Genomic DNA, 26,192 nt, shown 5'->3' with positions numbered 1-26,192 from the left:
GGTGCCCTCTTCTGGCCTGCAGGCATACACATAGACAGAATACGGTATACATAATAAATAAATAAATAATTTAAAAAAATTAAATGTGTTTTTAATCATAATTATCACCCCTAACTCTTCCCAGATCCACCCTGCCTCCCTATTCTTCCTCCTCTTCCTCCTCGCCCTCCTTCTTCCTCTTCATAAAACCCACCATCCCTGAACCAGGTGTGAGGAGCCAAGCTCTCTAGACAGGGAGTTCATTCCCTTGTCCAGTGGAGTATCCTTCCTTCCTCCTCTCTCCCTTCCTTATTTCCTTCCTTTCCTTCTTCTCCCTGCCCCCCCTCAAGACAGGGTCTCTCTGTGTAGCCTACTTGGCCTGAAACTCATGTAGACCAGGCTGGCCTCAGACTCACAGAGATCTGCCTGCACCTACCTCCCAAGTGCTTGGATTATAACTGTGGGCTACCACGCCTCACAGGAAAAGTTTTTCAAGATTTATTTATTTATTTTTTGAGATTGTTATTTTATGTGTGTGTTTGTGTAGCACATGTGTGCACTGCCCATAGAGGCCAGAAGAGAGCAACAGAATGAGCTCAGAGAAACCATGCGTGTGTGCACGTGCCTCTGCATTAGAAAGCATCAGATCCCCTAGAGCTGGAGCTGGTTGTTGGACCTGAGCTCAGGTCCTCTGCAAGAGTAGCAGCGCCGTGCCGTCTCTCCAGTCCCGTAGAGGGAGTATTTTGACTTCGTCTCCCCTCACTCTGCTCCTCCGCAGTAAAGACTGCTGGACGTGTGGCTCAGCTGGGAAGGTACTTGCCTAGTTAGCATGAGCAAAGCCCTACGTTCCATCCCCAGCACCACATAGACCAGCTGGGAGGAGACCTGAAGTGCCTTGCTCAAGGCCCTGAGCCACAAACTGTGGTCTTTTGCTGATATTATTTTCAACTCTTTGTCTCTGTCTGTCTGTCTGTCTCTCTGTGTCTGTTGTAAGAAATAAAAGCAGACACAGTGCCCCCTTCCTTTGGTCAAATAGGCAAAGCCAAGGGAGAATAGAGTCCAAGTCCTCCTGGGCTAGGCTGGGGCCTCAGGTGCCTTGGCTGTGTAGGAAGATGATAGCCTGGGACGAGTGCCCAGGAAGCTGCTTGCACGCGGCTCCGCAGCCAGGCTCAGCAGGACGGCGGTGTTTAATGGCCTCCGCTTCGCTGAGAGGCCGGTCACCCTCCCCGGCTTCCTAGCGCAGCATGTGCAAACCATTAAGTTGGTTTATTTTTTCTAGAGTGCCAGAGTGGAAGTGACATAGACAGCCTCATGGTCACCCGTGGGAACATGACCTCCAGCATTTTCCGAAGCTGGCATTTCTGGGGCCCACCTTCCAGGCCCCCACTCAGCGGAACCCTGTGTCGACAGCGGTCAGGCTTCAGTTCTTTGTGGTACTTTGCTTTGGGGGAACTACAGAGTAGAAGTGGGCAGGGCTAGGTGTAGGGTGGGGTGGAGGGATGGTTCAATGTTAAGGAGATCTGCTGTTCTTGCAGAAGACCCAGCTTTGGTTCCCAGTGCCCACATCAGGGAGCTCACGACTGCCTGTCACTCCAGTTCCAGGGGATCTGACGCCCTCTTCTGGCCTCCACAGGCACCTGCCGCTCCATGGTACACACATAGAGAGAAGCACACACATACACATATAAATAAAAATAGATTTAAAAAATTTTAAATAGAAGGATGGGATGTGTCTCCAGTGAACTCTGGGTCCCTGACTTGGTACCCGGGAAGCCTGTTTCCACATCCACTCATGTTAAGCGAGGGGGAAAAGGGTATCTCTGCAGCCTGTGAGTTGGACTATTGCTGATACAAGTCCTTGGGTAAAGGGAGAAGCGACACTGTGTGCTGCAGACCAGTCAGGCATAGCCAGCTTCTAGTGACATCCTTGAGGCAGGTCCTATATTCAGGTCTCTCATCTCGGGTATCCTTGGCATTCAAGCCTCCCTTTGTTCCTCAGCCACCTAGTCATCCACGCAGGCCTGTCCCCCTTCTATGGCATCTTCCATATTTGCCCATACTGCCTCCATATGGTCTAAACCGCTGCCCAGGAGGAGGCCTGGACACCTACCTCAGTTTCTGACGAAGGCCAGAGGACATGTTCCTCTTCCCAGCACCCCGCTCCCCTGAACCAGTCTTGGCCCAAAGAGAAGGCCTGTTGTGCTCGCTGTGCCCCTGAGGCACTCCCTCATAGCCTTGGGCTAATGGTGTGCTTACTCCCGTATTGGATCACCCCTGGGGTTGCGGAGAATCGCCTGCTCTCTGCCCTAAACCCTTACTCCCCATCCAGAAGCTGGAGCCCATGTTGAGTGCGTCATAGACTCAGCGAATGAGTGACAGACAGAGGCCCAGGGAACGCACACCCAGAGCAAAAGACATGGCTCCGGGGTCTGGGACACAGTGCAGCGTGCAGAGAGCCCCGCATCCGACCTCCAGAACTACATAAACCTAGCGCCAGGCAAATCCCCGTCATCTCTGTACCTGGGAGACAGAGCCTGGAGAATCAGGAGTGTTGGGGACTGCGGACCACCAGACCCTGAATTTCTTGTCAACAACTTGTTTCCCTCTGCGCTGAGCAGCCTGCAGCTGCTCTGAGCACGAGACCCGATGGCAGGCTGGTGGGGCTGCAGCTGAACTATCCGAGACCGGGGCGTGGCCAGAGCCCTATAGAAGCTGCCCCCAGCACAATAAAGTGGGCATTCTTGGCATTGTTGTCTCAAGGATGTCCCTGTGGCCCCGTCTGTCTGTCTGTCTGTGTTTGGATGTTTTTAAATCTTAGTGCATAGTGTGAAGACGGAAGGGAACTGGTGTAGTTTTACACAGGAACTCAAGGCCAACCTGGAACTCCATAACACCCTGTCTCAAAACACAAAACATGAACATAACTGCTCATGCCCCAGCCCAGAGCACAGGCCTCCTCTGGCTTTGGCTGGGTCCTTACCAAAACAGCAGCAGAATGTCCGTTTCTCTGCCTTCAGTCCCAAACAAGCCCATATGACCGAGGTCCCTGTTGCCAAGGATGTAAGTCCTACCACATCCAGGCGTCCACCCTTCCCGGGAGTGCTGCACCTCAAAAGGCCATGAACCCACAAGGGCAAGGTCTCTGTGCCGGGATTCCAGGGGGAGTAGAGAAGAAAGCCGAGGGCTGTAATGGAGAGGGTGGACTCTGAACCCTCACTTCCCCTGGAATCTCCGCTCCAACCTTCCGAGGCATTTCCTGTAGCCCAGGCTGGCCTCCAACTCACTGTAGCCAAGGATGACTTTGAACTTCTGATCCTTCAGCCTTTCTCAACTGCTGGGATTCAGGTGTGCACTGCCATGTCTACTTTTAAATGATGGTGGGAGTGGAGTCCAGGACTTTGCGCATGCTGGGCAAGCACTCTATCAACAGAGCTACGCCCCCAGCCTTCTAGAGAAACACTGATGCCCAGGGGCTGAAGGGATGGTTTAGTGGTTAAGAGTGTTTGCTGCTCTTTCAGATGGATGTATGTTTGGTTCCTAGCACCCATATCTAGGCAAGTCTCCGCATATAACTACAACGCCAGGTGATCTGATGCCCTCTTCTGGCCTCTTTGGGAACTGCACTACATATGTATCTCTCGTGTGTCTCTCACTCTGTCTCTCTGTCTGTCTGTCTGTCTCTCTCTCTCTCTCTCACACACACACACACACACATCTGAGTGTGGTGGTTCATGACCATCACTCAGGAAGTGGAGTCTGGAGGACCAGGAGTTCAAGGTCATCCTGAGTTACAGTATGTCCTGGGTATAAAAACAGCCTGGTTTAGGCTATCTGAAGTGCCATGCTTCATGGAATATGAGCTAGAGGGGCAGATATGGGAAAGTTAGCCCACTGCACTAACCACATCTAGATGGGCTATGCCAGCATTCTGAGGGGTCCATCTCACCTGCCACTACTGGAACAAGTCATCATGGTGGGTAGGGGCTGTCCTGCTCTTAGGGACTGTCGTGGGATTTCTGTTGACTGAAAAGCTGTACTCTCCCCGGGGCTGGGGAGCCTCTGTCCCCCTCTTGTTGTCTGAGAACTTCCTCGATGATGACACTGGCTGGTAGCACATGGCCTCTGTCACCCCACTTCTGCCTGGATGGGAGGAATAGGTAGACCTTCTCATGGCCTCAGCTCTCAGCACTGGGACGGGAGTCTGTCTAGGACCTCAGGGCTAGGCCCGTCTGTGATTTTTTTTTTTTTTTTGGTTTTTCGAGACAGGGTTTCACTGTAGCTTCTGGAGCCTGTCCTGGAACTAGCTCTTGTAGACCAGGCTGGTCTCAAACTCACAGAGATCTGCCTGCCTCTGCCTCCCAAGTGCTGGGATTAAAGGCGTGTACCAGGCATGATTTTTGTTTAAGATTAAAAATCTTTTTTAATGTATAACAATGTGTATCTGTGTGTTCCAAATGAGAGCCCACAGAAGCCAGAAGAGGACACTGGATCTCCTAGAGTTGGAGTTACGGAGCAGCTTACTGTGTGTTCGGGTCCTCTGGAAGAGCAGCAAGCGCTCTTAGCCACGGAGCCATCTCTGCAGCCCTGTGATGATTAGCTTTAATTGTCATTTCAAGACATGGAGTCACCCCATGAAGAACTCTCAGTGAGGGCTGTCTGAATGAGGCTGGCTATGGCTATGCCTGTGGCAGGCCATCTTGATAACACGAATTGATGCGGGAAGACCTGTCCATTGTGGACGGCTCCTGGACTACAGAAGCGGAGAGAGGGAGCCGAGCAATGACATATACATTTGCTGCTCTTGACTATGGGTGTGTCCAGCCACTTCAAGGTCCTCGGCTTCATCACAGTGGTGGATGTCACCTGGAATTATGAGCTGAGGTAAATCCTTTCTCCCCTAAGTTGCTCTTTGCTAGTGTATTTTGTCCCAGCAATTGGGAAGGAAACTAGGGTGCTCTCCATGGCCAAATGACCAGAGAATGCCACACTTCTGCTCATGCTCAGTGGAAAGAATTTAAACCTAGCCCCAGTCCCCGCTCTCTAGGCGTGGCCACCCATCTGCCATACCTCATGAAGTGAAAGAGATATCCCCTGGCCATTCACCCAGCAGGACTCCTCCAGAGCCTCCAGGTGTCCCCATGGGCCTCAGAATGGGAAATGAAGCCTGGGGCAGGTTCTGCCTTCTGCCCCCTCTCCCTTCTGGGGACCCTGTGGAGTGACGGTGCCACACCTGAAGAACCATACAGTGCAGGCAGTGAGCCCCACCGAAGCTGCTGTATGAGCCAGTCCAGGCCCAGTGCCACCCACAAACTGCTACCTGTCAGGAGGGCTGTGATCCAGCCAGCCAAGCGCTGGCACCCTCCGCGGGCACCCACTGTGCCCTTCTGAAGTCTCGTGGAGCTTAAGAAAAATGGTTTTATTCCTTAAAGACAAAAGCTTTTTGGTTTTAATACATAAGTGAGTTCCTTGGCGGACTCCTGTTCCGCCTTCCGGCCAGGCCACTCCAGGGACCTCAGGCCACAGTCTCTGCCACCATAGGCAGAGAGATGTTCACCCGCGCTTCTAGCACCCAGCAGGCCTCTGGAACTCAGGAAGCTGCGGTGAAGAGAAGGCACAGGAGAGGCTGTCTAGTCTCCCTGGGGACAGATGCAGACAAGGCCACTTCCGTTGCTGCTGTCTGTCACTGGGTCAGGAAGGAGGCTGGACCCAGTGCACACTGTCAGTTCACCGTGGGCACCTGGCTGTGGTGCAGGCTGAACTCTTTGGCCTTGAGGCGCAGGCTGGCGATGCTGTTGGCCATGTTGACCCCAGGGGTGGCAGGACTTGAGCCTCCGGGGCTGTAGGGAGGCACAGAGCTGGGAAGACAGGAAACACAAGAACCCATTGGTGCATCTGGCCAGTCCTATTTCCTTTGATGAGCTCAGGGTGGCTCTGGCCAGGGTGGCAGGGTCAGGGGAGGAGAAAAATATCCAGAGGTAGGACTGGGTCAAAGGAGCCCAATGTAGTGGCTCCCACCACTATAGCCCTAATATCTGGGGTGCTGAGGCGAGAGGATGGCCTAGGGTATGGTGTGAGACCTGCACCTTTTATTTGTTGGCATTTCTCTCCATGGAGACCCTCCTGAGAGTGGGGCGTGTGCTCTCTGTCCCATGGCATAGCTCTGGGTAAGGATGGACCAGGGAGGGAGGCTGGAGACTCAGAAGCCACACAAACTAACCCACAGGTGAGGGGTGGAGCTGTGGGATATGACAGCCTGACTCCTAGCGCCTGCTCCTTTCCACCTGACCATCTTGGAGGAAGCCATTTTTTAAAAAGACGTATTTTCTTTTTTATTTATGTGTATGAGTGTCTGCCTACATGTATGTTATTATACCATATGATTGCCTCCATGTATGTCATTACACCATATGATTGCCTACATGTGTCATTATACCATATGATTGCCTCCATGTATCTCATTACACCATATGATTTCATATGACTACATGTATGTCATTACACAAAATGAGTGTCTTGTCCCGGTGGAGTGTAAAAGGTGTCAGATCACCTGTACCTGGACTTACAGACAGCTGTGAGCTGCCACGAGAGTGCTGGGAACCGAACCCAGGGCCTCTGCGATAGTAGCCAGCACTCTTAACCTCTGAAGCCATCTTTCTAGCCCAAAGAAGGAGTTTATTTTATTTGTTTGTTTGTTTTAAGCAACAAAGCCACTCCTCTACATGGCTCTAGACTGAGCCAGGATTACAGGACGGGAAAACTTGCCCTCAGTGTTCCCAGACTGTCTCCCGCCTGGAGGGTGGACACAGGTGTGGGTCTAGCTACCTCGGGGTAGAGCCCACACTTTGCTCTCCTCCAGGCAGGCCTGGCTTCTCCCCTCTTCACACGCAGGTACATACACACGTGCACATCAATGGTTGTGTGGACACACGCATGCTCATGATCCTGTGCATACCTGAGCACTCACACGCAGGCTCGTAAACACCCGCATGTACACCTACATGTACACCCACTTGTACATCCACACGTACACCCACATGTATACACCCGCATCTATACACCATGCAAGCTCTCCCCAGAGAGGTGGCCCCAAAGAGCCCCCAGTCTCACCTGTAGGGAGATGATGCTGGCCAAGACAGATAATCCGGGTTTAGCGCGGTAGGTCGGGGGGCCACCGGCTGCTCAATGGCAGTCTCCTGACCATAGGACTTGAGCAGCGAGGCAGAGCGGGTAGCCAGCATGGCGCGTTCGTTCCGGCGAAACTTGGCACGGCGGTTCTGGAACCAGACCTGAGAGGGAGAGCGTGGCAAGTGGGGTCCGGCAGATTTTGAGGGGACCTACATCTCCGTGGATCTGGGCACATAATGAGCTGTCCCAGCCCTGAGCTGGTGGCTTCACTCTCTGACCTTTGGACTCCTGCTCTAGAATGGGGGTGATCAACAGTGCCTGCATCATATACCGGGAGCAGGACATGTGAAAAAGAAATCAGTGGGCGGGTGAGCCCTTGGGTCCTGGGATAATGTGGGCACCCAGGTGGGCATCCGGTGGGCGCCCAGGACAGAGCTGGCAAAGGACAATAACTTCTTCTTTTATTGTTTTTATAGACAGGGTTTCTCTGTGTACCCTTAGCTGCTCATCTGTGTGTGTGTGTGTGTATTCACACGCACGCACTCACATACATGGCTGTGTGGACGTCTGTGGTCAATGACCACTATTGCATCTCTATTTTGCTCCACGATTTTCTTTTTCTTTCTGCTTGTTTGTTTATTGAGACAGCGTCTCCCGCTGAGCCTGGGCTTGCCTAGTCTAGACTGGCTCCAACGATCCCCCAGGATCCTCCTGTCTCCACCTCCCCGGCATGGCATTACAGGTGTACAGTGTCTCTCCCAGCTCTTTAGGGTGCTGGGTATCTGCGCTCGGGTCCTCATGCCACGGCAGGCACTTTGTCTGCTGAGCCGTCTTCCCAACCCCGCTCTGCGTTTTTTGGTTTTTTTGTTTGTTTTTTTTTTTTTTTTTTGGATTTTTCGAGACAGGGTTTCTCCATGGCTTTTGGTTCCTGTCCTGGAACTAGCTCTTCTAGACCAGGCTGGCCTCGAACTCACAGAGATCCGCCTGCCTCTGCTTCCCGAGTGCTGGGATTAAAGGTGTGCGCCACCACCGCCCGGCCGCTCTGCATTTTTACACAAGCGTCGGCTCCCTGGATGGTAACAGCCTGCACTTTTTCTAGGTGCACCTATTCATTTGCAGGGAGAAATTGATCAGGGTTAGACATCTTGCTCCTTCCACGTCACCAGCTGTAGCGAGGCTTTCATCTGAACTTCCGGATGCTCTGAGCTCACCCTCACCTCTCCTGGCAGTACCTGCCCCCCTGGCCCACCAGTGGCCACCAGTCTGGATGGCCATTTCTTCTTCTGGGAGCCTCTGGATGGGTCCCACTTACCTGGACACGTGCCTCACTGAGGTTGACGCGCCGGGCCAGCTCCTCACGCACAAAGGCATCGGGGTAGTGCGTTCGCTCAAACACTCTTTCCAGTGCCTGCAGCTGGCTACTGTTGAATGTGGTTCGGTTCCGTCGCTGCTTCTTCTTTCGCTTGGTGGCACTGCCACGGCCCGGGCTGGGACACTCACCTAAGGAGAGATGGAGGGTCAGCAGACTGGCTGCATGGTGCCCACAATGTCCCTTGTGACATATGGGGTCCCTGTGGCCCTGTCCAGGGATGTCCACAGTATCAGCAATCTGTTCCTCTTACACTGGCTTTCCTGTGTCTACTCTGCAGATGGCCTCAGACCTGAGGGGTGAGACATATCCTGCTACCTTTTGCCTATGTTTATGTATCACTCACCCACCTGTTAGTGGTAGGAATGAACTACCCATTCACACATCCATCACCCATGTATCATCCATCCATCCATAGATCCATCTACATATCCATCTACCTGCCTGTCAATTCATCCATCCATCCCCCCACCCATCCATCTGTCCACCTCTTCATATATACATTCATCCTTTATCCATTTGTCCATTCATCCATATATCAATCCACCCACCCACCCACCTACCCATCTGTCCATCCATTCCCCTCTTCATATATCCATCCATCCATCCATCCATCCACCCATCCACCCATCCACCCATCCACGATTCAGTTCTTTGAGACAGTGTCTCTCTAGATAGACTTTGTGGTCAGCAAGCTCCCCAGGATCTGCCTATCTATACCCCCACCCTGGTGCTGCAGTTACAGGTACCCAGGCTTTTCACATAGCTGCTGGGAACCTGCAAGCTTACATAGCAAGCATGTTGCCCACTGAGCTACCTCCCAGCTCCTAAAATGTGTGCTTTAATAGCCAAGAAACATCGTCCGCCACAGTGCCATGTCGAACCAACACAGGAGCCCCAGCTTCTCCATCCTGTGCCCCATGGTTCACACGACTGCAACACACAACCTTAAAGGCCAATATGCATGCTGCCATGCCACGCGTGTGGGGCTCTGACTGGGTTGTTTTATTTACTAATATTCTGGAACCTTCCATCTCTACACACTTGATTCTGTTTTCCCTCTTGTTTCTCCCTCTACCTGCAGGAGCCAGTTTTTTAATGAGCTTTTTTTATATTTTATTTTGTGTACATTGGTGTTTTGCCTGAGTGTATGTCTGTGTGAGGGTGTTAGATCCCCTTGAACTGGAGTTATAGACAGGTGTGGGCTGCCATGTAGGTGCTGGGAATTGAACCCGGGTCCTCTGGAAGAGCAGATCTTAGCCACTGAGCCATAGCTGCAGCCTTTAATTAGTTTCTGCCCCACCCCTCCAGTGCTGCTCTTGTTTTTCAAGTATAATAAGATATGTGTGGTAGAGGAAGTGTCGCTCGCACTGATGATGCCCCCCCCTTAGCCTTCCTGGGGCAGCTGGTGAACGGGACCGTCTTCTTGCTTCTCTTCACGGCTGCATGCTATTTACCCCTTCTGCAACTGTGCTGTAGCTTGTTCACAGGGTCCTCACGATAGACACTTGGTGTGTTTCCAATCTTTTAAAGCTAAAAGAATATTATAGTTGGGTGGTGGTGGTGGCGCACGCCTTTAATTCCAGCACTTGGGAGGCAGAGGCAGGCGGATCTCTGTGAGTTCGAGGCCAGCCTGGTCTACAAGAGTGAGTTCCGTGACAGGCTCCAAAGCTACAGAGAAACTCTGTCTTGGAAAACTAAAAGTAATATCACAATGAATCCCCATGCAAACAGGAGCATCTGTTTTCGCTGCATCTTTGCTACAGATGTGTAGAGGTGGAGTAGTGGCCAGTGTGCAGGTGTGGCCCAGTACCCTATAGGTCTGTCCTGTTCATTTCCCCATCACTGCCGCTTGGGAGGCCTTGGTGTCTGCTGCTCAGTCATCAGAGCCTGCTGTCAGGCCATCTTTGGGACTTTGATCCGTACTTTGTACTTTATTTCTTTTTTTTTTTTTTTGGTTTTTTGAGACAGGGTTTCTCTGTGGTTTTGGAGCCTGTCCTGGAACTAGCTCTTGTAGACCAGGTTGGTCTCGAACTCACAGAGATCCGCCTGTCTCTGCCTCCCGAGTGCTGGGATTAAAGGCGTGCGCCACCACCGCCCGGCTGTACTTTATTTCTTTAATGACACATTCCTCCCTGGATTTGATACTCAAAGGAAACCCGTAGCTCGTAGCTTGGGAGCAGAGCGCTTGCCTGGCAGGGGGAGGCTCTGGGTTTTGTCCCTAGCACTGCAGAAGAGAGCGAGTGTGTTCCTTGAGGGAGAGGGAGATGAAGAAGGGCCGGCAGGAATATTCAGTGGTCAAGGGCACTTGCAGACAAGCCTGACTGCCTGAGTTCAATCCCCAGGACCTGGCAAAAGGCGAGAACTGAACTGTCTCCCGTGAAAAATGTCCCCTGACTTCCACGGGAACACTAGGGCACATGGATCCCCCACCCAACTATCCACACACTCACAAAATAAATACAAGTGTAATTTTTCCTTTTTGAGAAATGGTTTCTCTGTATAGCTATAGCTGTTCTGGAACTCGCTTGGTAGACCATGGTGGCCTCGAACTCACAGCGATTCTCAGGCCTCTGACTCCTGAGTGCCGGGATTAGAGACCACTATGTCCAGCCCCTAATCGATTTACTTATTTTCAATACTGGGGGTGGAACCAGGGTCTCGTGCTCGACACTGAGCTACAGTCCAGCCCTGCAGACAGCCCATCAGTGGTGCTAGTGGGACTAACGGCAAGTTAGGGATGTCAGTCAGGGCGCTCCAGCATGCAGGCCAGCCCTGCCCCCATGCCCAGGCATCCTCTGCTCCAAAGCGCAGCAGCTGACTGAGCAGGAGCTAATCTCCAGAGTGTTCCCGTTTGGGGAAATACTTGCAAACATGAGCCGAAAGTAAGGGGGAGGCAGTGGTGAGGGAACGCGGTATAGCTGGTGCAAGCCGGCCTTGTCACCTGTTCCCTTCCCCTGCCCCCTTGTCACTCCACACCCCTGTCTGATCTTATTTGAAAAGGCTAAGATGGATGAGCGTGCTTGGTCCTGGGAATGGCCCCATCCCCACCCTACCCCCACCCTCCAACCCCTGGACAGGAAAGAAATCCTAAACCAAAATAACTAAGCCCGGGTGCTGAAAGAGTCAGGTGGTGAACAAGAGCCCAAAAGTAGAGATGGAAGCTTCGGGAACATGAGCCATCCCCAGAGCTGACTTCTGCCCTCCTTCAGGCAATGCCACTTGGGCATACACCCAATGCAGGAGGCATTTCAGCCAAAAAAGGAGAGTTTTTCTGAAAGTTTCTGGGCGATTGGAAACTGGGGGTGTTTAAATGAAAAGCATTTTTGCAGGCTCCCTCACTGAGGGACTGTGGGAAGAAACAACGACACTTGGGGCCAGACATGCTGGTGGTGACTTACAGCAAAGGTTCCCAATGCCCAGGCCCCTTCCCTGATGCCAGCAGGGGTCCATCAAGGGGCTTTAGCCATTGCCTCCCCACCCCCACTCCCTGGGTCACGACAGCAGGTCAGTTGGATGCAGAGCTTTCCAGGAAAATCAGTCTGCACAAGAAATGATCTTAGGGGGGCTGGAGAGATGGCTCAGAGGTTAAGAGCATTGCCTGTTCTTCCAAAGGTCCTGAGTTCAATTCCCAGCAACCACATGGTGGCTCACAACCATCTGTAATGGGGTCTGGTGCCTTCTTCTGGCCTGCAGGCATACATGCAGACAGAATATTGTATACATAATAAATAAATATTTAAAAAAAAAAAAGAAATGATCTTAGTATCTTCACACCAAAGTCCAGCATGGCTGTGAGGTGCTGAGCCACTTCACACACGGGGAAACTGAGGCTCTCAGGCCTTCTCATTCAAGGCTGTGCAGTTCGAGTTGGGACCCATGTCACCTGAAAGGCTCAGTAGCCCCATTCCCATACGGGCCCCTTCCACAGCCACCTCACTCCCGGGGACACTGTCTGTCGCAGCTCTCAGAGCCCATGGTGATAAGCCTCTAGCCTCATTGTCTCAACCAATGCAGAGATCCAGAGCCTCCCGGACAGAACTAAGCAGTGTCTGGTCCCTAGAGGAAGTCTCCATAATGGGAGTTTAGGGACAATGGCTTGCTTTAAGACTCAAGCTGGTGTGAGTTGCAAAGCGTCCTTAGTGCAAGAGCACAGAAAGCCATTGTGGTGGAAGGATGGGGACTCAGCCACCGCAAAGCCCAGGCAGCAGCCTCCCGAGTCACAGCCTTGAGCCCACGGCTCTAGTGAGGGTCACTGTCTTGCCTGCTTGTCACAGGTTCCTGCTCTGCCTACTGAGAACAGGGATTCCCTCTGGGCTCCAAGCTTGGCTTCAGACATTTGGAAAACAAATAAATTCTCTCCAGGCCCCAGTTGGTGTGCAAGTCCTGGCTCATCTGAGCGACCCTCCTTGGCTGGTATTCCCTGGGTGGGCTGCATCCCAGCAGAGCCGTGGGCAGTTGCCTTTGTTTCCAGGACCACTCTCTGCTTTCCGCGTGTGACTAATTACACACATTTAAAGATCCCTGTGAAAGATCACACATTCAAGGGCAGCCTAGGCTACAGAATGAGTTCAAGATCGGCCAGGGGAAGTTAGTGAAACTCAGACTCTAAAGGAAAAATAAGAGGGCTTGAGGATGCGGCTCAGTGATAGAGTACTTGCTACCCCCAGAACAAAAACAAAACAAACAACAACAACAAAAAACAAAGGAGCAGCTGGGTGGCAGCGGCGTGCGCCTGTAATCCCAGCACTCCAGTGGAGGCAGAGGCAGGCGGATCTCTGGGTTCGAGACCAGCCTGGTCTACAGAGCAAGTTCCAGGACAGCCAGAGCTGTTACACAGAAAAACCCTGTTTGAAAAACCAAAACAAACAAAAAATAAATCCAAAGAAGCATGCAGAGAATCCAGGACCTTGAGACAGGAGGCCTCTGCGGCTTTTGGTCTCATAACCTAAGTGACACTGTTCCCAATGATATCACTATGACTAAGTGATGGGCACACACACCATTTATTTGCCTGATTGTGACCCAAAGACATTTAAAAGCCATGCTTGCTGCTAAACACCCAGTGTCCCTCTCCACTTGTATGCTCTTATTCCGTGTAATTTAGGGTCTAAATAGCCTGGGGGAATTCACTGAGAATTCTTCAGAAGACAGATAAACTCGGTCTGGCCATCCTGTCTTTCTCAAGCGCTGTGGACACTTCAAACAGTCGTTCGCGCCTGACCTTTGGGCTGCGGCGAGCTCCAACCCAAATAAATAATTTTTATTAATTAGCATTCATTCTGACCAAATAAGCACCATCCCACGTGATCTCTGCCAACATGATTGGAAAAATAAACCACTGGTCCCGGGGACCTAGACGCGGATTTAACAAATTAACAAGAGACTGTCCTCAGGGGGCGGGAGAGGGGCTGTGAGAAAAGTCCATATTATAGCCAGGGACACAGCAGGCAGGGACAGGAGGGGACAGAGTTGGGGGCTGGTTGAAGTTTCAGGAGCTCCATGGTAGAGACCAGGTTTCCTCTGGAGGGCCCCTGAAGAAGAAAGGCTCGACCCCCAGAGCCACAAATTGAGCCAGAGAGGCAATGGGCTGGGATTGGTCGTCAGCAGTGTTGCTTAGCACACAGGAAGTGCTGGAGCCCCCCGGGAAGACCACTCAAACCGGGTGTGGTTGTGTACACCTGCCACCCCTGCACCAGGGAAGGAGAGGTTGGAGGATCAGAAGTTCCAAGTCATCCTGGGCTACAGAGTGAGTTGTGGCCAGCCTGGGCTCCATGAACCTTAGTTTCAGAAACTAGAAAAGAGGGGGCTGGAGAGGTGGCTCAGCAGTTACGAACACTGACTGCTCTTCCAGATGACCCAGTGTCAATTCCCAGCACCCACATGGTGGCTTTCAACTGTCTGTAACTCCAGTTCTAGGGGACCTGACACCCTCACACAGACGTGCATGCAGGCAAAATACCGATGCACATAAAATAAAAATAAATTAAAAAAAACTCAAAACTAGTGGGGAGGTTGCAAGATCAGAGGACAGATATGAAGGAATGGAGCAATGAGTGGGATCAAGAGGCATAGTAAGAAAGGCACACAGAATAAATATAAAGAAAGAAAGGAAGAAGGGAGGAAGGAAAAGAAATGTAAAGAAAAAAGGAAGGAAGGGAGAGAGGAAAGAAGGAAGGGAGGGAGGGAGAAAGGGAGGGAGGGGGGAAGAGACCCAAAACTAGAAAAGGACAAGAGTGAGCGCAGTGATCTTTGGCTAAGGAAGGGGACCTCAGGCCGAGATCTAGATGCTAGGCCATCACTAGCAGCACAACCGGCTCTGCCGTGCAAGTCCTTTAACCATCCCCAGCCCTGGGATCAGATTTACAAAGTGGGAACAAGTCAACTCTTTTAACCCCACACCAGCCCTTCACAGGTGGTTCTTGGCACAAATTTACATGTGGGGAAACTGAGGCACAGTGGGTTAAGTGACAGGCCGAAAGCACATGGCTGTAAATGCCAGAGCTGGGGTTCCAAGTTAGGGACCAGCTCACAGGCCAGGGTTTTAATCATCTCCAGAGGTGGTTGCGTGACAGACCCCCTCGGCAAGAAGGCTACGGAGTGCTCACGGGTCTCTCTAGAAAACCTATGTACAGAGGAGGGAGGGGGACGAGGCAGGCAGCTCTGCTTCCCAGATTCAGAAAGCTGCAAGGGAGGATCCCTGTACGGGGTACACAGGCCTGACTGTGAGGCCACCCTGGCGCCCAGAGAAGAGGGGAAAAGAGAAGGGAGGAGGAGGAGGGACTGGGTAACAGGCTCAGTGAAGGAGATGCCAGGGTTCTGAGGGCTTCCTACCCCAGGAATCAGCTCCACTACACCTGGGCTCATAAGCGAATGTCTCAAACCAGAGACTTGATCCTCAGGCTGAGCTGGCCTCTGTCCCCAACACTTAGGACCAGGAATAAGGTAGAAAAGGAGGGTCCTGGGTTCCCTGGTAAGACACAGACTAACTTCCCACCCACACCTGGGCCTCTCTGGTGACAGAGGCCTGTCTCTTAAAGGCACACATTTCTTTCCTTTCCTTTTTTCCTCATGTTTTGTTTTCCAGACAGGGTTTCTCTGTAGCTTTGGAGCCTGTCCTGGAACTCATTCTGTAGAAGGTGTTTTTCTCCCTGCTTTCTATGCTTACACCTCGTTCTGCCCTTGCCAACAGGGAGGTGAGATGCATGCGAACCAGGGAAAGAGCTGAACTTGCCAGGTGGTGGCATGCACTGTAGTGTGGGCACTGGGGAAACTGAGGCAGGAGGCCTTCGAATTCAAGACCAGCCTAGGCTGTACAGACAGACCCTGCCTCCAACAACCCCCGCCCTCATGCATGGCAATCAATGTTGTGAACATTACTGAAAGAGGTAGAAATACAGCCCACAAAGTGGACTGGGGAGGCAGCTCGGTGGCTGAAATGCCCCCAGTAAAGCCAGACAACGTAATAGCCACCGGTAATCTCTGCAACCCCATGGTGGAGAAGCAGGGGCAGAGCCCAGAAGACCCCTGCAATTACAGACCAGATGCCCTGGCACACACAGTGGGAACGAAACATCATGTCTCAAACATGGCAGAAGGTGAAGTTGCTTTCTGACCTCCAGCCAGGCACCTTGTCAAGTGCACAGCCTCGCTCACGCACAAACACATACGTAGATCTCTCTCACACACAAATATATATATATATATATAATATTATATATTGTATTGTATGACATAAATGCATTATATGTCATCTATATTACACACATATAAATTATATCATATATGATATATAATATTATATTATATGAAATATATATATGGGACAAGGGAAAACTCGGGTTGGGAAAGAATGAAACAAAGGTGATGGCTATGAGTCTCCCAGGCTCAAGGTGCTTAGAGAGGGGGTGTCAGGGAGCAGGGGTAAAGTCGAAGGCAGTGAGGATGAGAACATGGCCCAGTGGGAGAGGTCTAAGTGCTCCTGGTACTCTCAGACAGAAGACAGGGAGCATCCTGTGTGGGTCAGCCACAGTGACTAACTCAAGGAAGCCAGACACAGGCAAGGCCACGCTCCTGATGCCATGAGGGACAGGGAGGTGCCACCTGACAGAGGACTCTGCATGCTGTTCTCAAGCACAAGAAACACCAGGTACACAAAAGTCGCCACAGGCTTGAGGCTTCCAGTGGGGTACCAGTGCTATGCCACCGAGACCTACGGGGTCACAGACCCCCGCATACCAGGTCTCCGTTCCTGTGACCCTGACCCTAAGCTCTGAAGAGTGAGGCATCTGACTGTCGCTGAAGCATACAGGGACCAGGGAGGCTGTCGGGGAGAGGAGACTGCCCCAGTTCCAAGTCCAGTCTGAGAGTTTTAACCTATGGCTGACAGCCAACTGTCAACTTGGTATAGAACCTACTTTTTTTTTTTTTTTGGCTTTTTGAGACAGGGTTTCTCTGTAGCTTTGGAGCCTGTCCTGGAACTAGCTCTTGTAGACCAGGCTGGCTTTGAACTCACAGAGATCCGCCTGCCTCTGCCTCCGAGTACTGGGATAAAAGGTGTGCCACCACCGCTGGCAAGGACCCACATTTTTTTTTTTTTTGTGGTTTTTTTTGGTTTTTCGAGACAGGGTTTCTCTGTGGCTTTGGAGCCTGTCCTGGAACTAGCTCTGTAGACCAGGCTGGTCTTGAACTCACAGAGATCCGCCTGCCTCTGCCTCCCGAGTGCTGGGATTAAAGGCGTGCGCCACCATCGCCCGGCTAAGGACCCACATTTTTTTTTTTTTTTTTTAAGATTTATTTATTTTGTATACAACTTTCTGCCTCCATTTATACCCACCCGCCAGAGGAGGGCGCCAGATCTCTTTACAGATGGTTTGGAGCCACCATGTGGTTGCTGGGAATTGAACTCAGGACCTCTGGAAGAGCAGACAGTGCTCTTAACCACTGAGCCATCTCTCCAGCCCAAGGACCCACATTTTAATAAAGGCTATCACCCACTAACCACCTCCTGACCAGGACCAGAGGCTATGGGCCACGGATGCTTTCATCTCCCCTTGATGGGGCCTCCAGACTACAGCCAGGAGGAGGGTGAGGTGAGAGCCAAGACCAGACACCAAGGCTGTCTGATTTTGTGTTGGGTTTTTGTTGTTCTTTTTCTTTGTTTGCTTGTTTTGGGCAGGGTCTCATGTGGTCCAAGATGGCCTTAAACTCAGTCTGCAGCTAGTGCTGGTATTACAGACCTGAAAGCCACCACGCTCAATTTCTGGGGGGCTTCTTTATTTGTTTACTTTTGTTTTCCCAGACAGGGTTTCTCTGTGTCGTCCTGGCTGTCCTGGAACTCACTCTGTAGATCAGGCTGGCCTTGAACTCACAGAGCTCTGCCAGCCTCTGCCTTCCGAGTGCTGGGATTAAAGCATGCGCCACCACACACTTGGCTATCGCATCCAGTCTTTTTGTTTTTTGTTTCTTCCGAGACAGTGTCTCACTGGGCTGTCTCGGAACTCACTAGATAGACCAGGTTGGTCTCAAACTCACAGATATCCACCTGCCTCTGCCTCTCAAGTGCTGAGATTAAAAACATTCGCCATTATCTCCGGGTTCAGTTATTTTATTAATATTTAATTTTATTCTTAAGTGTATATATGAAAAAAAGAAGTGTGTATATGTGCACTATGTGTGTGGGTGCCCATGGAGACCAGACAAGGGTGTGTGAATCCTTGGAGCTGGAGTCACAGACAGCTGTGAGCCACTGGATGTGGGTGCTGGGAACTGAACTTGGGTCCTCTAGGAGATCAATGAGTGCTCTTAACTACTGAGCCATCTCTCCAGTTTTTTATTTTGCCATTTTGTTTGAGAAGTGTTTTCCTCTAAGCTCAGACTGGCCTCAGAATCATAGCGATTCTCCTGCCTCAGCCCGACTACAGACGTGAACCTAATGCCTGGCTAGGTTTGGTTTGAGCAAATCCACAGGTAGTTCTGGGGACCCTGGCCCAGCATCCATCCTCTGAAGGACTCAGAGCCCGAAGAGGTCTCAGAAGTCACCAACAAAGAACCTCATCTGCAGATGGAGAAACTGAGGTACGATGAGAGAAGCGACTTGGCCAAGGCTCTCCCAAGGAAGTAGGGCCCCCATACTCTGTTTTCCTGGACACTGGCTGCAGGAAGCTGAGCTGGGCTGGCAACTGAGCCAGGGTGCAGCTGGCTACCATCCAGACAATAAATGCTGCCCCTTCCAGAGCATTCAAGAAGGGGCTAGGAGAACCCTCTTCAGATCCTGGGTTTCTTCTGCCTTCTGGGACAAGCGGTATTCCCACCTCCTTTTCAGGCATGCAGGGCTTTCCTGCAAGCTTGCTGAGTTGGGGGGATACATCCTAGACCCCACCCCACTTCCCTTTCCCCAGGAAAACCTGTTTGCAGCTGGCTAGTACATTGCCCATTCTCATCACAAACCTCCGGACCCTCCCCAGGACCCACTCCCCAAAGCTGTTTCTGGCCCCGGGGAGCCTGTTCTGGTCCAGCTTGATCTCTGAGAGTAGCCCAGATATGGCATGCCTGTCACTCTGTCCTCCCATCCCAGGCCGGTGGGACCTGCTGTGACCCTCCAAGCTCCAGGCCACAACTGGAGGTTTCCATGACCCAGCTGTGAGTCCTACAAGGCGGAAAAATTGCTTTGCAAGCTTGGCCCAGTCCTGCTAGGCGAGGCTCCAAGAGCTGTCTCCAGCAAGACTTTCTGCCCCTGCCTCCGACACAGCAGGGGGCCTGCGGTCGGGATTGGACTTCTCCCCAACCCTGTTTTCTTGGCTTTTGCCTCCTCCACTTTCATTACACTCTTGATGCTGCGTTATGAAGCCTTTCCTTCTAAAACAGGAAGGCCTTGCTATTAAATCCAGTTTGCAGAATGGGACGGTGTGGATCAGAGAGGGAATGTAACTAACTCGAGCCACACAGCACTGGTATCTTGTTCATTTTTTCTGTCCCCTGAGTGACTAGTAGCCAAAGGACATCTGTCTTGGAAGAAGTACAGAGGCTGCTGCTATGCTGGCCCCTTCCTCCTGCATGGAGCCAGCAGGTAGCACGCATGCTAGGCCTTCAGCACGCCCAGTAGTTGAGTGCAGTGGGATTTCTGCTGCTTAACGGCCATTCTCTACTGTAGCAAATCTGAGCACTCGGCCGATTCACCGACCCAGGTAGCCTAGAAATGCCTGTCCCTGCGGCGTGCCAGCAGGATGGAATACCTGTCTCCAACAGAGGTCTACCTAGGACCTAGGACACCAGCATGGGGGATGTGCAGAGTCCGGGTCCACGAAGCTATCTTCCAACATCTCTAACACATTCCCAGCACAGTCTCACAAAGATCCGCCTGTCTCTGCCTCCCGAGTGCTGGGATTAAAGGCATGCACCACCACCGCCCGGCCACCCTCCTTCTTGAATGCTCCCACTCAGCCCTGATCCATCCTCCCTGTGGGATCTCCCAGTGACACTGAGTTTATGCTAAGAGACACTGTGGCACCTGGGGACTCTGCTTCCCAAGATCATCTAGTTCACTCTTTTGAGACAAGATATCATTGTGTAGCCCTGGTTGTCCTGGAACTCACTCCATAGACCAGGCTGGCCTGGAACTCACAGAGATCCGCCTGCCTCTGCCTCCCAAGTGCTGGGATTAAAGGTGTGCGCCACCACCACCCAGATTCACTCTTGGTTTTAGAGCAGGGCCTTGTGTAGCCCACGATCCCCTCCAACACACTATGTAGCAGATGGCCTGGGACTTCTGGTCCTTCTGTCCCCACCTCCCCAGTGCTAGGACTGCAGGTGTGAACTACCAAGACTGGTTTCTGTGGTGCTGTGGCTGAAACAGGGCTCATGTCTGCCAAGCAAGCACTACCAGCTGAGCCTTATCCCGAGCCCAACTTCATTAATTCTTTTTGTTTGTTTGTTTGGATGGTTTTGTTATTTTGAGACGGGTTTTCTCTGTGTAGCCCTGGCTGTCTGAAACTCACTCTGTAGACCAGGCTGGCCTCGAACACACAGAGATCTGCCTGCCTCTGCCTCCTGAGCGCTGGGATTAAAGGTGTGCGCCACCACTGCCTGGCTATGCCTTTTTTTTTTTTTTTAAAGATTTATTTATTTATTTATGTACACAGTGTTCAGCCTCCATGTATGCCAGAAGAAGATACCAGATCTCATTACAGATGGTTGTGAGCCACCATGTGGTTGCTGGGAATTGAACTCAGGACCTCCAGAAGAGCAGTCAGTGGTCTTAACCTCTGAGCCATCTCTCCAGCCCCTGGCTATGCCTTTTGTTCACCCCTAAAGCAGCTTTCCTAGCCGTGAGTCAGGCCCTCAGCAGCAGGACTGATACTAAATCTTCCAGATTCTTCCAAGGCACACAGGCAGCATTGGGATGTACCAATGCTATTCTGCTTGCCAAAAAAAAAGCAACCTTGGAACAGAGCGTGGTGGCACATGCATTTAGTCCCTAAAGGAAGCAGAGGCAAGCAGATCTCTGAATTTGATGCCAACCTGGTCTACAGAGTTCCAGGACAGCCATAAAAGCAACCTTTGGGCTGGAAGATGGCTGAGTAGGTAAAGTGCCCGCTGTACAAGTCTGGGTTGCAGCACCCAGGTAGAAAACTCCGAGTGGTCATGCATGGCTGCCACCCAGTGCTGTGGAGGGCAGAGAGAGGAGGATGAGGATATTGATGCCTGATGCTACAAGCACTGGAGTACAAATTCTCATTGATCCAAGAGAGGAAAGAACGCCAGTGTGTCTGCATACATCTGTGGTCCCAGAACTCAGGAGGCAGAGACAGAAGAATTGGGAGTTCAAGGTCATCCTCCTCCACATAGAGGGTTTGAGGCCAGCCTGGGCTATATGAGGTCCTATCTCAAGATGAAACAAACTAGGGACTAGAGAGATGTCTATCCGATTAAGATCATTTGCTGCTCTTCCAGAGAACCAGAGTTTGGTTCCTAGCGTCCACTGGTAGCAGGGATCCAGTGCCATCTCCTGGTCTCTTTTGTCTTACTCTCTTTTGTCTTACTGAGGTTGATAGCTTGCTGAGATAGATCAGCAGTTAAGAGCACTTGTTACTCCTGCAGAGGACCTGGGTTCAATTCCTAGCACCCACATGGTGACTCACAACCATTCCTGACTCCAGTTTCCAGTGTCCTCTTCTGACCTCCACAGGCATCCAGCGTGCACTTGGGCATGTATCCTCGCAGGTGAAATACACGTAAATTAAAATGAATAAATCTAATAAAATTTTAATTAACTAACTATTAATTAAAACCAAGAATGCAAACCTTATTCCTCCACTGAAAAACAGCGAATGTGTCAGTAGCCATCTGTGGCCAGGACTATACGGGACTGAGAGAGAGGTTTCCATATTTACAGAGAGCAATGGAGAGAGGGGCTCTGGAGATGGGAATTCTCCTCTTCAAGAAAAAGAAACAACAGACAACAGTGGAGCCTCTCTATACATCCCTCACTACAGTAAATATTTGTTTTGTTTTGTTGGTTTTGTTTTGTTTTTGGAGACAGGGTTTCTCTTTGTAATTACTCTGGCTGTCCTGAAACTCACTTTGTAGACCAGGCTGGCCTTGAACTGCTGGGAGACTGGAGTCAGCTATGGGTGCGAGCTCCAAGCTTCAGCCTAGCAAAGAGGGCAGTAGAACCCATGTTGTTCTTAAAACAGTGCCTGGGGCACAGCACTCCACAGTTAGGGCATTTATTTAGCTGAAGGTGATGTGAACCCATTCAGAGTCCACTGTTCCTCCAAGTAAAACAGCCACCATCTTCAGCACCTCAGCTGTGCCCACTAACAAGAACAGAGGTTGGGCTTGGCCGCTGCCAGTGCCTTAGAGGAGGACCACCTCACCTGAGTGGTCCAGCCTGCTGTCCCAGCTGTTTGCATGCAATTTTGCCCTAAGAGTATTTGGTCCTGGGGACTCCAAGAGGTGAGGAAGTACCTAGATTGGAAGAGGTTAAAGTGTGTGTGTGTGTGTGTTGGGGGAGCGGGGAGAAAGGGAGAGAGAGCGCCATCTAATGGAATCTATCTATCATCCTTGTCTGGTGAAAATTTCCCAGTGTGGCAGCTGGGGGTCCCCCATTCTTTTTTTTTTTTTTTTTTTTTGGTTTTTCGAGACAGGGTTTCTCTGTGATTTTGGAGCCTGTCCTGGAACTAGCTCTTGTAGACCAGGCTGGTCTCGAACTCACAGAGATCCGCCTGCCTCTGCCTCCCTAGTGCTGGGATTAAAGGCATGCATCACCACCGCCTGGCGGGGTCCCCCATTCTTGTAAGCAGCCTCTCGCCTGCGTTCCATAACTAAGCCCGATATACTCCTTGGCTACCCACGGTGAACTTTTGTGAAATGGAGCTTATGAGGAAGGGGTGGGTGTTGCTTTTATCTCCCCCTAGGGAAGGAATTCCAGAAACACCCACATTTGCCATGCTGTCTGTGCAACCTTTATGCAAGTTTCTTTAACTGCCTTCTCTAAGTGGATGTTTCTAACTTGGAATTTGCAGAGAAAAATGTGCTTGGGACACAGAGGTCACCTAGATGGCAGCTCTTAGCATCTCAGAGATCAGCTCTCTGCTTCCCAGGACACTTCATGGCCAAAGGAGTGCAAATGCTGACATGCACATGTGTATGAGTGCGCATACGCGAACACACACACACACACACACACACACACACACACACACACACACACACACGGCAGGGCCCGCAGGTGTATCGATAGAACAGGCTTCAATGAGACCCTTGTGCTGGTCCGGTGGATGACAGACAAGTCCACAGCAGAGTCAGAGGTTCAAATCTGCACCCGCTTCTCTCATCCCCTCCCCAACTGATAGTCCTTGAGGTGACTCAGCTTTGAAACAGCTTATGCAGGACTTAAGCAAACAAACTGGGGGCGGGAGAGTCCACAGGGTCCCCAGCCCGCAGGGAGCAGGCGCGGTGGGAGACTGGTTTTCGGGGCTCCCCTTTTCTCAGCTGACTCCAGGGCCCAGTCCCCGCCACGCCGGCCTGGGGTCGTAGGGCCCCGGGGACCGCACCCGCAGCCGCCCGCCATGTGTGCGCCAGGCCGAGCGTGCGAGCCGCCGGGGCGGCCAGGGCGGCGCCGCCACATCTGGTTCCAGGCGCGGCCCTGGCGCCGGCCTCGCCGCAGCCCCGCGGCCCAGACACCGTTAACAGCCTGGCGCGCCCCGCCCTGTCGCATCCCGGGTACCACCGCCACCCTCCCCACCCCCCACCACGGCCCAGGCGGGGAAACTGAGGCTGGAAGACAGAGGCCATATGGCGAGAAGAAGCAGTAAAGACCCCATCCTCGGCTGTAAGGCATCTTGTACACCCCCAAGGCCACCCCAAGGTGGCAGCGGTGCAGACTCTCCTTCTCCGGGACCATTAATTAGTCCCTGCACCCTGGGAATGTAAGACGCTCCAGGATCGAGGGTGACGCACCGCCATCCGGGTCCCAGCCCAGCAGCTGGGCAAAACCAGATTCACTGGTGCTCCTGAGGGCCGCGCTGCCTACAAAGGCTTTTGTGGACGTCAGGAGAAGGAGTAGTTGGTTTGTAGAGAGGACTGTGACCTTTAGGGGTAGTCCCTCACACTCCAGTATCTGGTGATAGATTGGAGTGAGCTACAACGGGCTACTAAGTGGCTGGCAGTTCCTGGCGCCTCCCGCTCCTCCCAGTTACACAAACGTGCATGCAGATACTATGGCTTCTTGGCTCCGGAGCTTTTTAAGGAGATGGACCACATCGACGCCAGCGCTCACCTTTTTCTGAGCTGCGTTCTAGCAGGCCAGCAACGGTGCAGAACCTTCCCACTCATACACCCCAAATCGCTCAGCCAGGTATCATCAAGTCTGAATTGTAGAACAAAACCAATTTGCTGACTTGTAGCGGGTGAGATGTCTGCCAAAGACTGTTTAAACCCCCAGCCCTGAGAGCAGCATGCAGACAGACACTTTCCTACTTTCCAACCGAATTCACCGGCAGGTGCGGAACTGAAAGGGCTCATTTTCTCTCCTTCAGGGTGGGGGCGGGGGAGGAGCGAGACAAGGCTGGGTGATAAACCAAACAAGCAACTGACCAGCAGGGACTTGAGAGCCAGGATCATTCTACAAGATGTCTGTCACTTCTTCAGTCTGGCTCTTCAGAAAGGCCACTTCATGTGGTTTCTGGGGACCAAACTCAAGTGATCAAGTCTGTGCAGCAAACACTAACATTCTGAACACTGCAGAGGGCCCCTGGCAGACTGTGGCCACCGGACTCTATCACCTTGCCTCATCTCCATACCATGCCCGTGTTCTAGTCTCCTAGCCTAGCTCCGAAGTTCTCATGGGGGCACGGTTGGTTAGCGCCCTTCTGTACTGACGGCTGAGACCACCCCTTGAGACTTACAGAATGACCTTGGGTCTTCCTGAGTTCCAGCCAGGACTGGACCTGACCACCTGCCACTGTAGAGTGTTGAACATCTCCATGGGTTGGAGGGTCACCCCAAAAGCTCCGTTGTGGGTGCTGTGGCCCTACCCTAGATCTCTCTGAGCTAGCCTGAATGTGCCCCATCTTCTTGGCACACCTTTGCTGGAACAACCTGAGTTCAGTTCCCAGAACCCACAGTAAAGAATGGAATCAACTCCTGAAGTTCTCCTTTGACCTCCATACACACCCCACACCCACACTTGCTTTCTCTCTCTCTCTCTCTCTCTCTCTCTCTCTCTCTCTCTCTCTCTCTCTCTCCTCTCCCTCCCCCTCCTCTCTCTCACACACACACTAATAACAATAAACGATAATCTGGGATGGGAGCTGGCGCTATAGGTAAGACTGTTCGCTGTGCAAACTCTATCACTTCAGGTGGATCCCTATTGTCCACATAAAAACCCACAAGCACCAGTGTGCGCCTGTAACGCAGCCCGAAGGCTGAGACAGGAGGACTGAGTCGGGGGGGGGGGGGGCTCACAGGCCGGCTTGAGTACACAAGAGAGACCCTGCCTCAGCTGGGTAGAAAGGAGAGACCCAACTCCTGAAAGTTGCCCTCTGACCCCCCACATGCACCGAAGCATGCGTGTTTCCACACTCACACACATAATTAAACACTTTGTTTTGTTCTTACTATGAAGCCCTGGTTGTCCTGGAACTCACTATGCAGACAGACTAGCCCCCAACTCAGAAGAATGCTCCTGCCTCAGACTTCCAAGTGCTGAAATTACAGCGTGCACTTCCATGTCTGCAACTTTTTTCTTTCAGAGTACAAAAGACAATTTTATCAGATAGATCGCAAGGGAGCATGAGTGGGGTGGGGGTGGGGTCGGGGAGGGGGTCTGGCAGCAGCAGAACTCCCAGCCTGCAGGTTTTTCTGGTTTTTCTCTGGACCCTCTCACTGCCATTTTCAGATGACACTCTGGCGGATATCAATTCCAGTGCGCGGAAGTGTCTGTACACACCAACACCTGCGTGAGGACAGTCACAACGTCATGAGCTACAGCCACTGGCATGTCCTCCAGTGGGTCTTGGACAGCCCACGACAGAGGGCTATCACTCACACTGAAAAGGAGGCGGTATTCTTCCACGTATTGTGGGGTGCACCCACAATCCCTGCACTGCCAAGGGTCATCCTGGGCTAGACAGTGTGCTCTAAGCCAGCCTGAGCTACACAGACCATGTCTCAAAACATAAACATAAAAAGTTAGCTGTGGCCTGGTGAGATGGCT

The 26,192-nt window shown here is 51.9% G+C and overlaps 1 protein-coding gene across 1 annotated transcript in view; it reads right to left on the bottom strand.

Annotated features, from left to right (window-relative positions):
* Positions 1-5,427: 5,427 nt before the first annotated feature.
* The window catches only part of Prrx2 (paired related homeobox 2), a 38,060-nt gene continuing 17,295 nt past the window's right edge, over positions 5,428-26,192 (bottom strand). The window contains exons 2-4 of the mRNA XM_057755500.1: positions 8,417-8,604; positions 7,087-7,265; positions 5,428-5,834 (exon numbers count right to left, since the gene is read on the bottom strand). Of these exons, the coding sequence (XP_057611483.1) occupies positions 5,699-5,834; positions 7,087-7,265; positions 8,417-8,604 (503 nt within the window). The 3' untranslated portion in view covers positions 5,428-5,698. The remainder of the gene's footprint in view (positions 5,835-7,086; positions 7,266-8,416; positions 8,605-26,192) is intronic.

This window comes from Chionomys nivalis, chromosome 22 (assembly GCF_950005125.1).
Source record: "Chionomys nivalis chromosome 22, mChiNiv1.1, whole genome shotgun sequence".
Classification (NCBI taxonomy): Eukaryota; Metazoa; Chordata; class Mammalia; order Rodentia; family Cricetidae; genus Chionomys; species Chionomys nivalis.
This window is presented reverse-complemented; position numbering and strand designations above follow the sequence as displayed.